General features: G+C 37.0%; 2 protein-coding genes across 6 annotated transcripts in view; both read left to right on the top strand.

The window, feature by feature from the left end:
• Nucleotides 1-1,231: 1,231 nt before the first annotated feature.
• On the top strand, nt 1,232-11,597 carry LOC105184454 (diphthine methyltransferase). 4 transcript variants are annotated; one of them, XM_025303762.1, is made up of 6 exons: nt 1,232-1,303; nt 1,559-1,715; nt 2,034-2,188; nt 5,566-6,204; nt 7,762-7,897; nt 10,959-11,597. In XM_025303762.1, the coding sequence occupies exons 4-6, from the start codon at nt 5,580-5,582 to the stop codon at nt 11,341-11,343; spliced, it is 1,146 nt and encodes a 381-aa protein (XP_025159547.1). In that variant the 5' UTR covers nt 1,232-1,303; nt 1,559-1,715; nt 2,034-2,188; nt 5,566-5,579; the 3' UTR covers nt 11,344-11,597. The 4 variants fall into 4 exon arrangements, with proteins under 4 accessions (XP_025159547.1, XP_025159546.1, XP_011141573.1 ...); XM_025303761.1 differs by lacking the exon at nt 2,034-2,188 and having other exon boundaries at nt 1,233-1,303; XM_011143271.3 differs by lacking the exons at nt 1,232-1,303; nt 2,034-2,188 and having other exon boundaries at nt 1,547-1,715.
• Nucleotides 11,598-12,851: 1,254 nt separating this feature from the next.
• LOC105184452 (uncharacterized) overlaps nt 12,852-21,758 on the top strand; it is a 42,675-nt gene continuing 33,768 nt past the window's right edge. For both annotated transcript variants that reach the window (XM_011143268.3, XM_011143270.3), the window contains exon 1: nt 12,852-13,031. The gene's annotated coding sequence lies outside the window, so the exon portion shown is untranslated. The remainder of the gene's footprint in view (nt 13,032-21,758) is intronic.

Below are 21,758 nucleotides of genomic sequence, written 5' to 3'. Positions count from 1 at the left end.
CGGCGGTTGAAACAAGAGAGACTTGCCCTTGGGCGCCTCTTCTTTTCTCGAAGGTTCCGGAACGACGAGAGGAATGCGAGAAGGCCTTTCAATTGTACGCGACATTGATTTACTATTTATTGATTACTGAAAATAAAGAAAAATACTCTGTCGAAGCATTGGACATTTGTTAGCTTTATGTTAATTAGAGAAGAATGTGTACGATTAGAAAATGTGTTAGCAACTAATTGTACAGAGTGTCAAAGTTGTTGTGACGTCGTTTTCGGAGAATAATTAAAGGTCATGGTAGCGTTAAAGAGTGGAATTTCATCCCATGCGAATTTTGTCTTGTTCTTATTAAATGTTAGATTATCCGCTGCTGACAATAACTCTTCTACTTTTCATCTAATATTCAATGATGATAAATAACACTTAATTGCTTTCGTTTGGCTTTTTTTATTTCGAAAATAAAAAAATATATACCAGGGCGAAATTCCATCCATGACAATATCAACGTGTTTTCTTTGATGCTTTTTTTAAAAGTTCAGATATTTCGTCTACTCGCGGGATATTTATAATCGGAGTCTCGTCGCGTTAATTAACACGTGCTCCTCCGAGCGGATCGAATGCTCACCGACGGCCACTGTCAGTGCCACGAGCGAATGTTCGAAGAGGACGGGATGTTGAATTGAAAAGCAGAACGAAGAATGTGACGCGGGCAACGATACATCATGCGTCTCCAGACGTGTCAAATCGTTTATTATGCAGGAGACTTTGATACGGCATTCGAAGATTTAATATTTAATACGTACTTTTATTTTTCTGCTCCTCCCCTCCTCTCCCCCGCTCTTTTTAGACCTCCGGGCATAGTCTGGCATAGAGATAGCAATTGTGGTTGCAGCACGGACATAAACCGTCTGAAAGTGGATGTAGCACGAACTTCCACTACATGCAGATTTTACCATCGAGACCTAAAAGTGGATGTAACATCGTAATTCCTCTCTCAAAATGGATGCAGATGGCGCTCTTTCCCAGAGCGGAAAGTCGGTGTCGCAAAAAATGCCGTGTTGGCCGCTTTCAGGTTTCTCTCTGGTTAAAGTGAGAGAAAGTATAGTTGTTTCATTCTAACTTATTGCACTAGCTCCGCAGTGCAGCTAGAAAGAACAGACCAATAGTGTGCACACATTTTTTCAGGGACTGTATCGACAGTTGTCGATGTCGTTAGCGGCATTGCGTAGGTTTTTCATATAACAAAATTGCTGCGCAATACTGCTAACGACACTGACAACTATCGGTACGCGAGTACGGAATACTAGCCCCAGTGGTGCGATTCTGTAACTTGTTATTGGAGTTAACGACAGTTTCGTTATTGTTGCGCAGCTTTTCTACGGTATACAAAAGCTGCGCAACGATAACGAAAATGTCGTTAACTCCAATAACGAGTTACAGAATCGCGGTATAGGAGGCGCGACGGAATTCGGTGGAAAAAACATTCCAGAGTAATCGGCCCGGTGGCCGCTCTCAGGTTTCTCTCTGATGATATGTTCATAACAAACATAGTTTACTCGTACTTTCTCAGAGGGCGTGTCGAAAAACGCATCTTTTGAAACCCAAATGGGTTGCTCTTGGGTTTCTGCTCTAAAACAAATACTTCAGTGCACGTGCTGTATACAAGTGTGGAAAGTTTATTTGGACATTGCAAGTACAAAATTATGTTCAAGTTGCATCGACTGCACGTCAGTATAAGAAAACTACTTATTTATTATATTTATTAAACCACTATATATATATATATATATTCATCCCATTTCATCACATTTCAACAGAACGGTATTTATAACATGTTAAGACAGTATTTGTGTTTAAAACTAACAGATAAATAATATTCATTATTTATGAAAGTTATCTTCGTTTCTATTTTTCATTTATTCATGAAACATTGATAAGTGAACTGATAAGTGCGATTTAAAGCATGCTGTCTAATGAGTTTTAAAATTGGTAATAAGATTTGAGGCTCGTCACACGAGTTTTATGTTAATTGGTCATTTCCTAAGGTATATTAATTGAGGAGACATTGCAAGATGGAAGAAGAATACCAAAACGAAATAGATATTGTGAAAAAGGTCACGGAACCGATATTCACAGTTCCAAACCAAAGTGTATACCAACAGACTTCTCCGCCAGTGGCCTCCTCCACTCGTGAATGGAAGTATATGAAATTGCTAAGTGTCATACAGGAACTTGGCTATCATATTAAACCCTTTTATGGTGGTAGACGCAATGAGGGGGAAGAAGTTAAAACTTGTATAACAAACGCACGTAGTTTAATCAAGGATTGTTTACTTGAAACTCAGTCCAATGTGATTCAGAAAAACAAAGAAAACCAATAAGCATCGTACTGTCAGTAACTCTGCAGTTTTTATATTTATATACGCAATAACAACTATATATTTTTAAAGTATACGAAACATCATGTTAGCGTACAAAAGAATATATTCCAATAATACTTGTCCTACCTCAAGTTTTGATCAGCATGTGGAATATTAAATTATTTTAACTTATTATCATTATAGAATATTAGTTGGAATCATAACCAAAGTATTGTTTTTAATCAAATCTGAAGAAATTATAATTGATTATTCTTTTCCAAGAATTTTATTTTCAAAAGTATTGAATATATTTTTTTTATTTTATAGTTGTTTGCAACAATTGAATAAATTGCACTGAAATGGAATTAAGATAGGTTTGTCTCACAATGATATTATTGAAAAGTTTAATTTTACAATAGAAAAAAAGTCAAATAATCTTAAGTAATACATATGAAAGAACACATACATTAAAATACACCACACTTTATTAACTTAGGATGGGAAAAAAAATTCAGTTATATCTTAAGAGATTATAATGAATTGATTTTCTTGCTTTTAGTAATGCAAACTTTTGGTTAAAATTGTTCTATTACACACATGTACATGCAAAAGTTGTTTATTCTGATGTGTGTCTATCTTTGAATCCTTTTGTTAGAATGTTTTTTGTTTTCATATTTACTCCAAGTATTAACCCTTTTTGTAGGAGTTTTAATATTATCATCATGCAATAAATTTAAATTGGTTGGAAAATGTATGACAATCACCGATAAACATTATGAAAGCCTCTAGAAATTCATAAGTGGAAATATTTCAAATTATACAATCATATGTTCTTGTGTAATCACATAAGAACTTGCGACAATTACCTGTAAATGTGGCCTTTGTATCGTCACTGTTCTTATTGCCAAAAATAGATGCATTTTCAAATGCCATATTTATTTCATGCTTTAAAATAGTGTGTTTCTTCGTACTCATCTTAAAAATTTTTAAATGACCATTAAATCTGTTACATAGTACACATAGAAGCCAAAATCTTTTGTTAGAAAATGGGTTCAATGCTATTCTAAAAGAAATACTGTTAATAGTTTGCCAAAACATGATACTTTTAGAGCAACTACAAAGAAACAAGATAACGCTATTATTAAACTATTTCTAAAACATTTGGACTTAACTTTGTGTAAAATGAAATTTAAATTTTAAGGAAACATGTCAGTGTAAACTAATTATAACTATCAAATGATGCTTAGAGGAATCAGATATCAAATGTGACATGCAATTTATCCTTTTTCATAATTCTGTCAACATTTTAATTCCACAGTTATTGTTTGAGCAAAAGAGAAATATTTGAATTATTTTACAAATTTGTCCGATTGATTGCAAATGTCATTTGGTGAACATATCTATGTGTTTCGACACATTTTGCAAGAGTTTAAAGTGTGTTTCTATTCTCATAAATCAAGAAGATTGCAGCGAGGAAACAGGAACTTCAAATATCCAATATAACTGCATGTTTGAAGTTGCTTCAATACTTGCGGTTTCAGTTGCAGTGTTTATACTTGTTTACACGCTCATAAAATTAAATCCATCAATATTTATAAAAAATATCTCTAAGGTCTAGAAACAGATAGTTTGATGAAACATGGCAGTGAAGTAAAGAATGGCTAAGAGAATAACTATCTAAATTTTGCTAATGTATTAATTGGAAAATAGAAAATCATATTGATGTCTTAGATTAGCTATTCCAGTCACGCAATGTAGAAAATATTTAGGCCTTGGAGTAAAATATGTATACTTAAGATTATTGTATTTTCACATTGTACTGAGAATACTGTATTTTCACAAAAGATATAACACGTTGAAAGGATATAGTTGTTAATATCAAATATTGAAAATCTAGTTGAAAGTATGCAGTAACCCTGCCACTGCAATAATTAGTAATAATGGGGATTGGATTTCATATTAGGTATGAGCATAAAAGTGTATCCTACCTCTCATTCCGTACAATGGATGTTTTAGATTCCACAAAGTATTTTCATTTCCAGCCAACGATATATGAGTAATAAATGAGACTCTTCTGTGACAGACTGTATGTATGCCATAAAAATAACTGCCTCAAAATAATTGCAGCAACCAGTGTAGTTGCTTTTTATATTATTATTTGATTCCAACAACGAAGCCATCATACATACATGGATGGGATTAATATAAATTATAAACTTTTATATTTATTTTAAAACTTAGATTACGATAATTTCAATTTATGTGTGTATATACACACACATACATACACATACATATAATATCCGCTTATTGATTCTTAATATCATATATAGCAATTCTTCATTAACACCCTAAATATAATTTGTTACATAAACTTATAAACGAAACGCTAAACTCAGTGAGATATAGGATAGAAAATTGTTAAAAGTCTCTGTTTTAAGTACAAACATCTCTTTTCAAATGGCCAAACTGTTCCTAATTATATGAACAATCAGATAACATCTCAATAGATACACAAAGTTACAGCAAATCCGTAAAAAATTTCTTACACGAGACAACTACTTCAAAAGGACGATTTTGATCTTTCTCTTTATTTTTAAATAAAATAAATTACTTAATATTCTATGTGCCAAAGCGTACGTCAATAAGCAGTATTATTATCTAGCTCAAACTTTGCCTGATAGCATTATTATGACTGAGATATTTATACCTTTTAGTTTTTTATAATTATTAACCGAATGTGAAATATATATATGTGCGTATGTGTAAAGTGTAATGTGTGCGAAGAAATATTGTATATCTATTACAATTAAAACCTTAATATATCGACAACTATAGTACAAATGTGGCTTTCTAAGATTGTCATTAATTCTAATCGCGGAAACAAAAGTAATTTTATAAAAGAGTTTGTACAAATGGACACGCAGTTAGACATATAGTTTTACAATTTGTTAACGTACTAAATAACGATTGTACAAGTCCAACTAAAGTAGGAGACAAATTTGTACCAGAAGATTGTAATGTAAGAACAGTATTAAGTTGTTTTTTTTTTTCTTTTTTATATCGGACATTGTAATATATTTATAGTCCAATAAAACGTTTCTATCGAAAAAGAAGCATATGTTCCTTTGGATAAGGCATCTGTTACGATTACAATTACGACCGCGGCAGCAAAACTTTTTGCAGAAGAAAAGTCGAAACTCCTCTCTTGTTTCAGATAACTCTCGAAGAATGGCGATAGCTTTTCGCACTTTGGACACGTTTGACACGGAATTTTCGGCGGACTCTGCAGAATGGTGTCCCGTAGAGCCGTTCCGGGACATCCTGGTGTGCGGGACGTATCAGTTGGCCAAGGAGGACGAGAACGCCATGACGAGGAGTAATGACACGTCGAAACGACTCGGAAGAATCTACACGTTCCGTGTGATGGACTGCGAAAAATTAAGAATGTTGCAACGAGTAGACGTCCCAGCCGTATTGGACATGAAGTGGCTACACTGCCCGGACAAGGAGAACAGAATCTTGCTCGCAGTTGTCAATTCCACTGGATGTTTGCAGATATATCGTCTAGAGGATGATGGAGGCGTCGCGACGTTAGAATTACTCGTAGAAGGAAAAATAAGCGATAGCGACGACGAGATCTTGGCGTTGTCTTTGGATTGGTCCACAGGCAGATGTATTTCTCATACTTGTGTCGCAGATAATATACATATCATCGTCAGCGACTCTCGAGGATGGATATCACGTTTCACATTGCATAAGAATGACTTGACGAGAGACTTCTCGTGGCGAGCGCACGACTTCGAGGCGTGGATCGCAGCGTTCGACTACTGGCAAACGAATTCCTTCTACTCTGGTACAATAACGTACAGTTTATAGTTGTGCGGGATCAGGGTTAGGTAATAACTAGTTAATCATTAAAATGGAAACCCCTATTTTTTATTACATATTCTTGTAGCTTATCTCGAGAGCTTTCTGAAACACTATAATAAAGTTACGTTTCATTGAGTACTTTCCGAGTTATGAGGTTTGAAAGTTAAGGCAAGACCGATCACTGATCCGGCCAACTAAAGCAAAACCGATCATTAATCCGGCCAACTAAGGCAAGATCGATCACTGATCCGGCCAACTAAGGCAAGACCGATCACTGATCCGGCCAACTAAGGCAAGATCATTCGAATATGTCTTTAGCCTTGATAAGTCTTGCCTTATCTTGGCCAGATCAGTGATTAGTCTTGCCTTAGTTGGCCGGATCAGTGATCGGCCTTGCCTTAACTTTCAAGTCACACCTCATAACTCGGAAAGTACTCAATGAAACGTAACTTTATTATAGTGTTTTGGAAAGCTCTCGAGATAAGCTACAAGAATATATAATAAAAAAATAAGGGTTTCCATTTAAAAAAACATTAATGACTTTGACTTGATTTTAACAAAGTCACTTAAGGTCAAGTTCACATTTCTATCATGTATCAAGACAGCGATATCATTTTGTTTATAGATAGCATTACTTTCAAGATATTTATTGATTATTACTTTTCTTAAATAGAAATCTCAATTTTTATATCAATTATATTATCTTTTTCTACCAATTAATTTGAACAACTTTTGTCTGAAACATTTTTTCATTTGCTTTATATTTTTTGAGATATTTAACCCATTAACGCCGAAATGTCCAAAATTTTTTGTTCATATTCAAGCTTTGTGCTTATTAAGTAAAACGTGAGCGATTTATATGTAACTTTATTTCCTAGTGTTTTTGGGTTTGCTCTTTCGAATGGCGGCGTCAAAATTGAGCTATCTGTATTAGCAATATAAATATGGCGGTTTAAACAAAAAAACACGGAAAATACATTTTTTTAACGATTTATTTCACATCGAAATAGTATAGGTAACTGAAGACCAAGTGCACCAAAGGGGGACAAAATAGTTGTATTTTGAAAATCTAACCCGCAAAATTGTCATATAAAAGATGGGGGCATTAAAAACGGCGGCTGAAGCAAAACCTAAAATATTTCATTTTTTTACCGTATTGGTAAAAAAAGATAATATAATAAAAAATTGGGATTTTCATTTAAGAAACTTGATGATCAGTGAATATCTCGAAAGTGGTACCATCTATAAACAAGATGCTATCGTTGTCTTATGTCCCCTTTCAAGTCAAACAACTTTTGTCTGAAACATTTTTCGATTTTACGCAGTATTTCTGAGATATTTGAGTGGATGCTTTAAAATGAGATTCCTATATACAGGAGTTAATATATTTCTTTAATCGAGCAAAATTTGAAGTTAAGGACTTATAAAATTAATTTAAACTTACTCAACTCTGTGCAAGATACATATTCGCTCCAGCCCCGTTCAATTTGTCTACTCTTCTCAGACAGAAACATATGTCTAATGTATCATGAAATTTCAGGAGGTGACGATTGCAAGTTTCAAGTCTTCGATAGTAGAACAGGACCTAATCCTGTGGCGTGTAACAGAACGCATGACGCCGGTGTAACTAGCATCCACAGCAACATTAATGCAGAATTCACACTCGCAACTGGAAGGTGAAACAATGTTTGAGCATATTAAGTTTAAGATCTATATTAACAATCGTCACTTGAAGCTTGTCTCAAATGAGCTGGGCTTCAAAATTCAAACCCGTCTTAATAATCGTTATATGAAACTTGTCTCAAGTGAACACGCTTGAATTGAAAATTAGACGTTTCTCGGTTGAATCTCAGTTGCAAATATTGGTTGAATTTTTTTATTCATCAATTGGTCCATCACGTGAAGCAATACAGCATTTTATTTTATTCATCGATGAATTATTAAGTGTACAAATAAGTTTTAAAGCGTTTTTGTGTGACATATATTGCTAGGTTCAGCACAAATCAGAAATTCTCCCGCGGTTTTGTCACGTGACTGTAACCAGTCCAGAGTAATCAAAACGACGCAGAAGTTGGCTCAGCATTCAAACGTTCTTAAACGTTGATATGTGAAAGATGGCAAGCGACAAAGCATTTGTTCGTCACTGCATTCGTTACGAATTTCACTAAGAGAAAAGTGCTGCAAAAGCATGTGCATCGACATGTTCTGTTCTTAGGGAGAATATTGTATCGAAAAGCACGTGTGAATTTTGGTTCAGGCGATTTAAAGCTAGTGATTTTGAGGTTAACGATCGAGAATATAGTGGCGCCCCGCAGAAGGTTGAACATGAGCAATTACAAGCATTACTGGATGAAGACTGCGCGCAAACGCAAAAAGAACTTGCTGAACAAGTGGGAATAATTCAACAAACTATTTCTAATCGTCTACACGCAATGGGAAAGATTCATAAAGAAGGAAAATGGGTGCCACATGAACTGAGTCAGAGGAACAAAGATAAGCGTGTCATGAAGTATTTGAATCTGTTAAACAACGTAGGAAGTCTTTTCTGTGGAAAATTGTGACAGGCGGTGAGAAGTGGATATGGTTCGATAATTTCAAACGCAAAAAATACTGGGTAGATCCCGGTCAAGCAACGACATCAACACCGAAGCGCAATATTCACTCGAAGAAAGTTTTGTTATGCATGTGGTGGGATATCAAGGGTGTGCTGTATTATGATCTCTTGCAACCGGGTGAAACTATTACTGCTGATCGCTACAAGCAACAATTGCTGCGATTGAACGAGGAAATCAGTCGAAAACGTCCATTTACTGGCAAAGGTTTGCGCCCCGTTAAATTGTTCCATGATAACGCCAGACCGCATGTTGCGAAATCGGTCAAGGAAACGTTATTGACGCTTGGCTAGGAAGTTTTGAAGCATCCGGCGTACAGTCCCGACATAGCCCCTTCAGACTATCACTTGTTTCGATCCATGCAAAATGCTTTGTCTTCAGTTCACTTCCGAACATTTGACGAACTGCAAAAATGGGTTGACGATTTTATCATGTCGCACGACGAATACTTCTTTACTGCTGGAATCCATCAGCTGCCTGACCGATGGCAGAAGATGATAGATAACAACGGCGCATATTTTGATTAATAAATGTATTGTTCTTTTCTCAAATATGTTTTGCATTGTCTTAAAAACGCTTTAAAAACTTATTTGTACACCAATACATCAATGTGTTCTTATTTACAGCACTAAACTCACATATCCATCAGATCCATCAACTGATTTTGTTGATGGACAGATGAAATTTTTGATTGAACATGATGGGCATAATTTCCTAACTTAAAAATGTTAACATTTATGTGTGATTATTATATGAAAACACTACTAAATTATAACTTAATACGTTCGCGACAATCAATAAATCCATTGGTTCACTCTAAAGGACGCACAATTTATTTTTTAATATATTGCTTCTTTACGTTTGTTTTATAACAAAAGGCTTTGCTTTCATCTTATTCAATGAATTTTCAGCCATTTTACTGATTTTTGAAGGTGCATCACCAGTGGATCATGACGGCTTTTCAGAAGCAGTGCAATGCTTCATAGTATGTGATCCACCGGTGGACACGTCTATTAATATAAACCAGTGTGACCCACCAGTGGGTCATGATGTCGCGAACGTGTTAATTAAAAAAAGTGTAAAGATGAATCTTCTGATTCTTCTCTTGATACTTTATCTTTGACAAGTAACGACAGTGACAGTAATACAGATTTATTATTAATTAAACGTGTACGTGTAAAATACAAAAATTGATAACTGCATTAAAAATAATGCTATTGTATTTAAATGTAGACTTTAAAGCACATTTTCGATTATCTAGAATTTCAGTTGAAATATAAGCTAAGTATATTCTGATTATAAATACAAACAATATATATTATATAAAAATAATATGTATATAACAAACAAAATATTTATTTTTAATGCTAATTTCTAATGCTAATTTTGTATAATTTACAAAATCTGGGTTTCAGAATTATATGTACATATAAATATTTAATTGTTGATATTTACGAATCAAGTATATATATTTATTATTGACTTTAATCGAATCCGTTCATAAAACTATTCTTAAAAATATGCCATCAAACATCCATCAGCGACGTCATATTGTCATTTATCAGATGAAAATGCAGTGAATTTATGCTGAATTAAGAAACTCACTCATACTATATATATGATTCGATTGAACTGACTCATAATTCTAAGCTAACGCTTAATTCAAGTATCTCATATGAGAGTTTCAAGTTAAGACTTAATTAATACAGGCGTCAGGGATAGATATAAATTTCTCGACTGTATCGCGATCATATAGATAGCGTCGCACGTATCATGACTCAATGAAAAAACTCTGATCTGACTAGCTATTTAAAAATTTAATATTTCACTTGAAACTTATCTCATGTGATGCTTCAATTTCGATTGAAAGTTAGAACCAAATTCTTCAAACTCAGTTGAATCTCACATATACACACACACACACACACACATAATATATATAAAAATATATGTCATTCAATTCAATTGAACAACTCAGATTCGACTCTCCATTAAAATTGTAGTGTTTCTACACAATTTCAGGATAGATAAGTTTCAGGAAAGTGACAACTCTTAATACGCATCTAAGAAAAACTTTCCAGCTTTTCCAATTTCGATCCGTAAACTTCTCGACCAAATGTTTCAGTTATGACGAAATTCTGAGATTGTGGGACAAAAGGAACCTCAAACGACCAATGTCGGAAACTGATCTCCGCGGCGGAATCTGGCGCTTAAAATGGCATCCCTTTTCGCGCCGTTACTTACTCGCCGCTTGCATGTACGGCGGCTTTAAGATCGTCGACTGCGGCAACGAGGAATCGCCGACAATCGTTAGCGAATACAACGAGCACGAGAGCATATCGTACGGTTGCGACTGGTCATACTTGGAGAAGCAGAACGTATCCGTTTTAAATATACGCGATCCTGATAGCAAAATTGGCGCTTTGATTGGCACTTGTTCTTTCTACGATCACGCTTTAAAGGTGTCCGTAATTTATTCGCAGGACAAGGACTGGCCTCTTTGCGGATGAAAGAGGGACCAGTCCCCTTACAGAGAAGCATCATTGGCTGTGATAAATTGGCCAATGATAAATTATTGTTGCTTAATAACTTGATACTTCTATGAGCAATAAAATTGCTGAGATAGCAATTTCTCGGGAAAAAAGACTGTACATTTTACACGAATTTTCTCCATGTATGGTTATCTACACCGACAGGATGTCCGGGATCTTTTGGAAACAAAAAAAATTTGTGAGGATTAATCAGATCAAACTGAGAAGAAAAGTTACGTACCATTTTGCAAAAATCGCAACAGTTGTTAAGTTATTAATGATTGAAAATGACTAAAGGTTCTTTTAATCGATAACTTGAAAATTTGCATACTTATTTGTAAAGTGGTAAAGAACTTTTTTGTTCAGAATGATCTAATCTACAATTTTATGACGGCTATTGTGCCTAGCGACAGATTCAAGATTCAGAGTCCAAAGTTCAATATATTCGTATTTATCGCTAGACAAAATAGCAGTAATTATAGATTAGATCATTCTGAACAAAAAAGTCCTTTACCATTTTGCAAATAAGTATGAAGATTTTCAAGTTATCAATTAAAAGAGCTTCTAGATGCAGTAATTTTCAATCATTAATAACTTAATAACTACGCAAATAGACATTTTGGCAATAGCATGCATGCATTCAATATATATTTTATGATACCATTGAAGCGGCATAACATGTTTATAATATGCTTGCTGTAAGAAATATGTATTTATTATTCTTTACTTTAGAACGAAATATCAGTTTGTAATGCTAATTAATTGCGTCTTGCTGACAATTGTGGCATATGCCGCATGTCCATAGAATCAGATTGCTTCTTTGCATGCTACTAAAATGTTTCCTGTATAAAGACGCGTCTTTATGTATTTATGCTATTTTAATTCTCGAATTCAGTCTCTATGCAGACAGTCTGCCAAAATTTGTCTATCTGGATAATAACTTAATAACTTGCGATTTCTACAAAAGTACATGACTTTTCTTCTCAGTTTGATCCGATTAATCTTCAAAATTTTTCGTTTCCAAGAGATTCCGGACACCCTGTATATAACAAAATATATATGTATATAGACAATATTATAAATTTATTATATATAAATATATATTACTTATTAAATTAATTATAAATATATAGGACAAAATGCGTGTAATTTATATATAATTATATATCATTTTTCTATTCCCAGGCAATTATCATTGGCAAATTTATTACAGCCAGTAATACTTCTCTATAAGGGTCATTTATTGCTTCACCGTGTGTACATAGAGATTTTACAGAGCAACAAGATTTTTATAATAAAATAAAGATGATATATTTCCGAGAGTACATTTTGAAACTTACGCGAAAGTCACATGCGCTCATCGATCTGCCGTAATTTCCACACGCAATTCCTCCGAATCGGCCGTCTTCTATCAACAGTTTTTTTTTCACTACCTCGACGTTCCTCTCGCGGTTCGAGGCCTCGGCCGCGAGATGGCGAGTCGAGCGCGGCGCGAGCCGCATTTCACCGCGGACGGTTCGATAAAAATCAGTCGTCGCTCAGCCGCTTCGTAGAGGGTTATTTTGGCCGTTTTCATCGCGTCCGGTTTCGCGAGCCGTATCGTGAGACGATCGTGACTTCAGTGAATGACTCGTGCGGATCAGCGCAACGGTGAACCTGGAGAGACGGTGAGTAAACCGAGCGGAGCGCGACGCTCCGGGTCACCCGCACCCTTGACGACGAAGATGAGCAGGAAGAGAGGACAAGGCGAAGGCGGACGAGGAGGAGAAGGAGAAGGAACAGGCGGCGGCTCGTACGTCTTACTCGGCGATCCAGGACGTGCCAGGATCAGCTGGTGGCTGCGCGACGCGGCGCGCTCCCGCGCGCGTCCTGTCGCCGCGGAGTGACCCAGAAGCGATCTGGCGCGTACCGAGGCACCGCCACGGCTCGGAAAGCCGTTCAAACTTTCGAACTGAGGTTAGAAGAGCGCGAACGATGCGCTTCTCCTCGACGTCTCCTCCGCCGAAGCTGAATGCCTCCGCGACCTTCTTGAGTCCCGGAGGAACGAGAAACCTCGGCGCGACGTTTCACCGCTCGAATACGCCAGGCCAGGTTCTCCCGGGGGAGCGTCGCGTGAGACAGAGAGAGCGAGAGAGAGAGACAGACTGCACTTTAGCATGACATAATTTCGCGCGGTCTGCTGGTGTCGATCTCCGCTGTGCATGAAGGTGATTCGGTCGCTTGCTCACGGCCAAGGAACGCAAACAGTTGCAGCAATATTGCTGCAACGTTGCGGCAATGTTGTTGCAACGTTGCGGCAATGTTGCTGTATGGGAGGATTCCGAAGGCGAGGAGACGCTGGATTTTGGAACCGATGATGCACTTTGCAGGATAACTGTACCCCGGACGACCTGTTCCTCTTGACGTTTCGTCAAGTCGAATGTAAGGCCGAGAGAAAGACTGAGATTCCTTCGGTCGCGCGCGAAAAAGCCCGGACAAACTTACGGTTTTGCGTTCCCCGAAGAAACGGTCCGAGGTATGCCGAGGTGCAGCCGCATTTTCCCGCGTCGGGAAGACCTCTTCGCGAAGCGCAAGGACCTTGCGATATTAATCGCAAGGCCGATTTGCACGTCATAATTTCGCCAGAAAACCCATCGCGACGGTCCCTCGCGCGCCGTGTCCTCCGAGCTCGCCAAGGTCGCGGATTGAATTCCCGCGCTCCGCTGTGGGTCTCGTATCGTCGCCGAAGCAAAGAAATCCCAATTTTTCGAGGGATCAGCGGGCGAAGCTGCGCTCGTCATCCTTCAACCCCGACGGAACGTTGATGCGTTTGAACCCGAGTTCAAGTACAACTTCCGATGTCCGAAGGTGCGTGCTTGCGTGCGTGTGAATTCGGTCTGGGTCCAACGGACCCCACAGTCTAGTGCTCTAGAATTAATTTCCGCCGTGTATGTATGTGTTGGCGTGTGTGTGTGTGTGTGTGCGCGTCGAAGCGAGCCGCGCTGGACGTAGCGATTTATTCTCGATTACCTCGTTACAACGCGATCCCTGCTGGACGATGACGGACTTGGTACGCGAATCAGGAATGCGAAGAAAAAGAGCGAGAGAGAGGGAGGAAGGGGCAGAAGGGGAACGAGAAAGAAAGAGAGAGAGAGAGAGACGTGTCGGTGTCGCTTCGGCAGGGGCGTTGTCCTCCTTCGTTATCGGTTGCATGTCCGGTGACCGTTCCTCGCCCCGTGCGTTCTTGAAAAAGGAGCAAAAACAGAAAAAAAAGAGAGTCAAGAATCCGACCAGAGGATAAGAGCGTGAGTATGCATGGTGCGTGTGTGCATCAGCTCTCAACGCTCCTGGGGGGACATGATGGTATCTCTCGGGTGGATCTCGATTGAAACGATGCCGTTTTCCGACGGTTGTCTCATTACTCGGGCACTCGAATTGTTTCCGAATCACGACCGGAAAGACCCCGACAGCTCGCAAACGAGCTGGGAATATTAAATCCGATCCGCGGCAGAAAAAGATCATATATGTATACAGAGTATCCAAGATCTTTTGGAAACGAAAAATTGTGAAGATTAATTGGATCAAACTAAAAAGGAAAGTTAAGTACCATTTTGTAAAATCACAATAGTTAAATAATTATTAAGATATTAATGATTGAAAATATTGTTACAATAGTGCCCCAACTTTTGTTCACTTATCGACTTTCGGAAATTTCAAAATTATCAAATTAACGAAAAATTGCGAAGATTAATCGGATCAAAATTAGAAAAAAAGTCAAGTGCCACTTTGCAAAAATCGCTATAGTTATTAAGTTACTAATGATTAAAAATGACCACATCTGGAGGCTGTCTCAATTGATAACTTGAAAATTTATTTGCAAAATGGTAAAGGATTTTTTGGTTCAGAATGACTTGATCTACAATTATATGATGGCTATTGTGTTCAGCAATAGGTTCAGAGTTTAAAATTCAATATACTCATATTTATCGCTAGACGTGACTTTTCTTTTCAGTTGGATCTGATTAATTTTCACAATTTTTCGTTTCCAAAAAATCCCGGACATCCTGTGTATACAAAATGTATAAAAAGTACTGGAACGGCGAAATATTTCGAAAATTAAGCATTTTAGAAGAAAATGTTTTAGATAAAAGTTGTATGGTTTCAATGGGGACATAAAACAATTATATCATTTTGTTTATAGATGGCGTTACTTTCGAGATGTTTATTGATTATTACTTTTCTTAAATAGAAATTTCAATTTTTATATCAATTATATTATCTTTTTCTACCAATTAATTTTAACAACTTTCGTCTGAAATATTTTTTATTTGCCTAATATTTTTTTAAGATATTGAAGAAAAACTTGATAATTTTTTCAATATTTAATTTACGATATCTCACTAACTAACTTTATCGGGAGAAAAAATAGTATTAAATTTTTTTACTCTATTTGATCTCAAAAATATATTATTATTTTTATTAACTTATCGACTTTCGGAAATTTCAAAATCAAATTAATAAAAATCAGGATGTTATTGTAACAATATATTCTTGAGACTAAATAGAGTATAAAAGTTTGGTTCATTTTTTCTTCCGACAAATAATTAGCGAGATACCGTAAGTTAAATGTTGAGAAAGATACCAAATTTTTCTTAAATATCTCAAAAAATATTAGGTAAATAAAAAATGTTTCAGACAAAAATTGTTCAAATTAATTGGTAGAAAAAGATGATATAATAAAAAATGGGGATTTCCATTTAAGAAAAGTAATGATTAATGAACATCTCAAAAGTGCCGTTATCTGTAAACAAAATGATATAGTCATTTTATGTCCTCTTTGAAACTATGCAACTTTTGTCTGAAACGTTTCTTAGTATCTTCTATATTTTTCGAGATTTTTACCTGGCTGATTTAAAATGAGACATCCTGTATTTATACATATATGATTTTTTATCGAGTCGGAATAAAATAAAGATCAACGAAAAGTTATTTTATTTTTACACTTAGACGTTAAACTTTTAGACATTCTTCGATTCCGAAAATGAAATAAAATTAGATTATGATCTTATTTAATTTTCAGACTGCGATAAAATCGTAATCAACAATTTGTGTCAAGTCAAGACATATGAAAAAAAGTTAAACAATAAGACGTAAATAGTAGGTAAATAAATTAACCGGCCAGTTGAGTATTTTTGGGTTATAAGAAGAATAATCAACTTTGGTTAATCAATTTCCTTACTTCTTACATCTTACTGCTGAAGTTTTCTCGTGTATACGAGGCCATAGGGATCACCTCTCTACCAACTTCAGTTAAACTAACCGTTTTAGCAACCTTGCAGGATTCTGACTGAAGCCGCTGTGAGAAGGAATAGAAAATGAGCAGCAACTTTAGTTGAGAACCTGTAAGGTTGCCAAAACAAATGATTCTGATCGGAGCTTGGTTGGAAAAGTGGTTCTTATTTTCTTTTATTTTTTTTGCACGAGCGATTCCAATCTAAGACGCCCAATTCCGACCATTTCTCTTGTTTAATTCACTAACTGAAACGCGCGGAAAGCCAGTCACGTTCGGAATCTAAAGCAACACAAATGCAACACAGACAAAATCGCGCTCGGTTTCACCATAGCTGCTCTAGCCGTCAATCGATGGATTGCTATATTCCCGTAACGACCATGCGTAAAAACTGATTGGTGTCACGCGTGAAGGGTTGCGCAGGGCGGCACCATAGGGTGACGTAAGGTCGAATGAAGACGCGAGACTTGCGCTCATTTGCCATCCACTCTTTCCGACTGCACTCGTAGCTTCTCTCGCGACTTCAGAGAGATTAATTGCGAAAGAATTGTCGCTGTGCGACAATTCTTATAGCTAGCCATACATCGTGAAAACCAAAGTGTCGCACATCGCGACGCACTGGCGACATGCGAAAAATATCCGTCCAACGGCGGTGGGAATTCAGCGGACGAAGCTCGCAGTGATGCATAGCGTAAGAAACTACCCCGATATTCTCCCTAGATGAGGCTGGGACTGGTTATAATAAGAATAGGTTGTGACGATGTTTCTTGAGGTTCGTGAAGGGATAGAGAGGGGAAAATATTTTGATTCTTTGTGTGGCAGTACATCTTTTTCTAACTGACGGATTTCTGCGAAATCTTGCATTTCTATGTTTCCGGGTCACTGATTACAAATCTAAAGTCAAATTTCAATGATTTAAAGTGGCAGACCCAATATAGCTGCCATATAAAGATAAATTAGTATAAATCTGAATAAATATAAATCGGATATACCATATAAAGGTCTTCCACAGATCGTTAATTACGAATTTTATGTCAGATATACAAAATTCAAAATGGCAGATCCAATATGGCCGCTATATAGGAGTAAAACCATAAAAATATATAAATATGCTAAAAATATAAGTTACGTGAATTTTATAGATTATTACGAATTTGCCCTCAAATTCGAAAAATTTGATTAATTGAACCAATATGGATCCTATAAAAGAGGAGATTTATGAAGTGTGCATCATATATGCGGAAAACACTTTATAACAATGTCGAAATTGCATCTTCAAAACTCTTTTATAAATTTTCTTTTTCTTTGGGTCATCCAGAAGTATTAGAAACATGCGAAAGTTTCCATCGTTTCTAAGGCAATGTTTTTTATTAATATTATTATAAATGACATAGTATCTTTAATCAAAATATTTTCCGACACTATCTACTACTTTTTGCCATCTTTTAGGCAAAATATGGATATCATGATAAAATAAGTATTTGTTCTTAGAATAAATGAAGTTATCGATGAATTGTCGTACTTCTTCAACATTGCGAAATCGTATACCAGAAAGACTGTGCTGCATAGAACGAAATAAATGAAAATCCGATAGGGCAATATCTGAAGAATATACCGGGTGTGGTAGGATTTCCCCTTGCAATTCCATTAAAGTTTTTCAAATCCCTAATGCAACATGGGGCCTGGCATTGTCATGTAGAAGAATCACATTGTCTTGCTCTACCCCGAAATATAGCCGTTTCTCGATCAATTGATCATTCAACTGCCTCAATTGTGGACTATATAATTCCACGGTTTGAGATGGTTTTAACAGCTCATAATACAGCGCTCCTTGCATGTCCCACCAGATACACAGGAGGACCTTATGACCATATTTCGTTTTGGCTGTGACGTAAAGAGTTCTCCGGGATTTACCCATGACTTTTTGCGATTAGAATTGTCATAATAAATCCATGTTTCGTCTCCGGTCACAATTCGATACAAAAAAGGCTTATGTTTGTGTCTATTGAGCAGCGAATGGCAAACGGTGACTCGGCTGGCGATAGCGTCCTCGGATAATTCATGGGGAACCCATTTTCCTTCCTTCAGAACTTTCCCCATCTCATGCAAGCATCGAATTACAGTGCTCTGATTAACATGTAACCTTTTCGCAAGTTCTACACTCGATTGAATCTTCTTGCAATAACGCTTCCAAGTCATCCGAACTCATCTCTTGCTGTTGCCCGGCGCACGCTCCTTGTCTTTCAAATCAAAATCGCCATTTTTAAAACGCCGAAACTACTCATGACACGAACTTTCAACTATCGTCCTCTTACCATAAATCTTGCAAATGATTCTGGCTGCTTCGACAGCTGTTTTGCGCTGATGAAGTAAAAAAGCATGCAATAGCGAATATGTGTCTTATCGATTTACAGCTTCATGCGAGTTAAAAATATTTATGTCAATGAATATGACTTATTAGGCAGTTTCTATGCGGGTTGACCAATACTGACATAATCTAACAGAAATGCATCGCAACTTTCGTGTAAATAATTCACAATGCCATCTATACGTGAACGATGGAAATTTTTGCATATCCCTAATTAAAGGGTTAAGGACAATGTGTATGTGAGGCTTATAGTCCTTAGAACATCATTCTGTCTCTTCATGAAATGGAAACATCGGTGAACGTGTATCATCCGAAAAAGAAAGAAAGAAGTTAAAACGGAAAAACATTTCCTGAAGAATGCCGAAACACGATTTTACCGAAATATCGGAATTGTGTCTTGCCGCACAGCCGAGAGAAATGCCGCCTGCTCACTCGAGAATCGCGGAAGCGTACGCGAATAGGTAAACATTAATACGCCTGTACTTCGGTATTTTCGTAGCAGCTCCTCGCCGAAGAAATCGCATCAAGGCAAGCCGTTACCTAGTTTTCGAATCCTAAAGCCTGTATCAAACTGCGGATTGGGATTGAGTGGATTGGATTGAAATTCAACCAATCAGGGCTAAATTTGTAGTAAAACTACATTTGAAATTATTTTCTTTTTTCCAATTGGTCAAATTTCAATCCAATCTCAATCCCAATCCATAGTCTGATACGGGCTTAAGACCTCGACTTTTCGGGACAATGCAGCCTCACGAGCCGTTTTTGTCGCGCATCGCGCGACTCTCCCGCCACCTCGCCTGCTTACGCGATCCCGTTTCGCGTCCTTCTTCCATCGCGTTTTGCGCTGCGCTCTTCGCTTTTTCGCGGCCTTTCTTTCCGCTTCGCATCTGGCGGCGCGCGCTCCGCATGCGGCAAACGGCAAGGGGATCGCGGTGAACATGTGTGCGCCCGGATCTCGCCAATCCAGGAAGATCCCATGCGTGCGCTCCATTGAATAAAGAATATAAAGAAGGAGCGTAAGCTAAAAATACGTGGTGGGGAGTGCGACGTACGTGACGTAATAAAAGTACGCTGTGAAAGCGATCACCGATATCTGCGGATCGAAGCAAGTTTTATAACATATCTCATCAACTAAGGACCCGGACACAGAGGAATACTTAAGCAGTAAGGCATAAGCAGTATATAAGCAAATTAAAATTAACCAATCACAGTTGAATATTCTTGGTCGTAAAAAGAATCATCAATTTTGACTAGGCAGTTTTCTTGCTGCTACGTCTGGCTACTTAAGCTTTTCTGTGTCTCTGGGCTCTGAGTAGTAAGCAAATTAAGCAGTCACGGTTGAATATTTTTGGGCTCTAAGGCCCGGTTCCACAATTTACTTTGAACGGGATTTATCTCCAACCCGTTAAACCCAATTTTGAAGGAAATGTTGCGTTCCACAATTGCCATAAACTTCGGTTACCGTCTATTTCGTATGATTAAAGTCTAACGCCGAATTTTGGGCGTTTAACGAATATAAACGAAGGTTAATGCTGCAATGCCACCAATTTCAAAGGCAAGATATCCATCGTCCAGCTTTTTAGGGTTATGTTGGTACAACATCGCAATTTATCGAACGTCGAAAGAAAATAAGAAAATAATCCATACAAAAAGTGAGAAATAAATTTGTTGGAAGATGTGGCTTTAAAGTATATCTTCAGCTTCATCCGAGGATGAAGATTTTGACAATTTAATCATCAACGTCCGAAAATTCTGAGAAAACGGTAATCGTAGAAGAATTCGATAACATCGATTTTCACGCGCGATTTCGTTTGTCTGAAGAATCTGTAGTGCCAGCAGAAATCGAGCGACTTGTTTTCGTCCTTATTCCCGTCTTACTTCCGACCATTTGTTATCAACCAATCACAATCTATGTCCGACAAGAAGAAGTCTTTGGAATTTTCTTCGTACAGACTGTAGGTTTACATAACATTACTACAATTATAAATACAATGTGGAACCCAATGCAAGTTTATCCATGACGTTAAATGTAACAGCCGTTCAGCTAAGCTTGGTTTAAACTCGATTTTGTAGAACTGGGCCTAAGTTCTACAAAATCGAGTTTAAACCAAGCTTAGCTGGACGGCTGTTACATTTAATGGTTATAGTCATGGTTAAACTTACATTGCGTTCCACATTGCATTTATAACTGTAGTTTAACCTATATATAAACTTATAATCTGTACGAAGAAAATCCCAAAGATTTCTCCTTCTTGTCAAACATAGACTACGATTAGTTAATAATAAATGGTCGGAAGTAGGACGGGGAGTAAGATGCAAGAACGAAAACAAGTCGCTCGATTTTTGCTAGCACTGCAATACAGATTCTTTGGATAAACGAAATCATGTGTAAAAATCGACGTTATCGAATTCTTCTACGACGGTCATTTTCTCACAATTTTCGGGCGTTAATAATCAAATTGTCAAAATCTTCAAATGAAGATGATATATACTTTAAAGCCATATCTTCCAACAAATTTATTCCTCACTTTTTGTATAGATTGTTCTTTTATTATCTTTCGACGCTCGATAAACTGCGATGTTGCACCAACGTAACCCTAAAAAACTAAACGATAGATATATTGACTTTGAAATTTGTAGCGCCGCAATATTAAACTTCATTTATGTTCATTAAACGCCCAAAATTCGGCATTTAACCTTAACCACAGGAAATAGATAATCACCGAAGTTTATGGCACTTGTGGCACGCAACATTTC

This window comes from Harpegnathos saltator, unplaced genomic scaffold, assembly GCF_003227715.2.
Source record: "Harpegnathos saltator strain DR-91 unplaced genomic scaffold, Hsal_v8.6 scaffold573, whole genome shotgun sequence".
Lineage (NCBI taxonomy): Eukaryota > Metazoa > Arthropoda > Insecta > Hymenoptera > Formicidae > Harpegnathos > Harpegnathos saltator.
The sequence above is the reverse complement of the archived record's forward strand: the minus strand, read 5'-3'. Positions and strand labels throughout refer to the sequence as shown.

Excerpts from the sequence above, each read along its gene's own strand:
- LOC105184454 (XM_019842013.2), top strand. The coding sequence starts at position 5,469 with ATGTTCCTTTGGATAAGGCATCTGTTACGATTACAATTACGACCGCGG. Across the intron at positions 6,205-7,761 it reads AACGAATTCCTTCTACTCTG|GAGGTGACGATTGCAAGTTT; the intron begins GTACAATAACGT and ends ATGAAATTTCAG. Across the intron at positions 7,898-10,958 it reads TTCACACTCGCAACTGGAAG|TTATGACGAAATTCTGAGAT; the intron begins GTGAAACAATGT and ends CAAATGTTTCAG.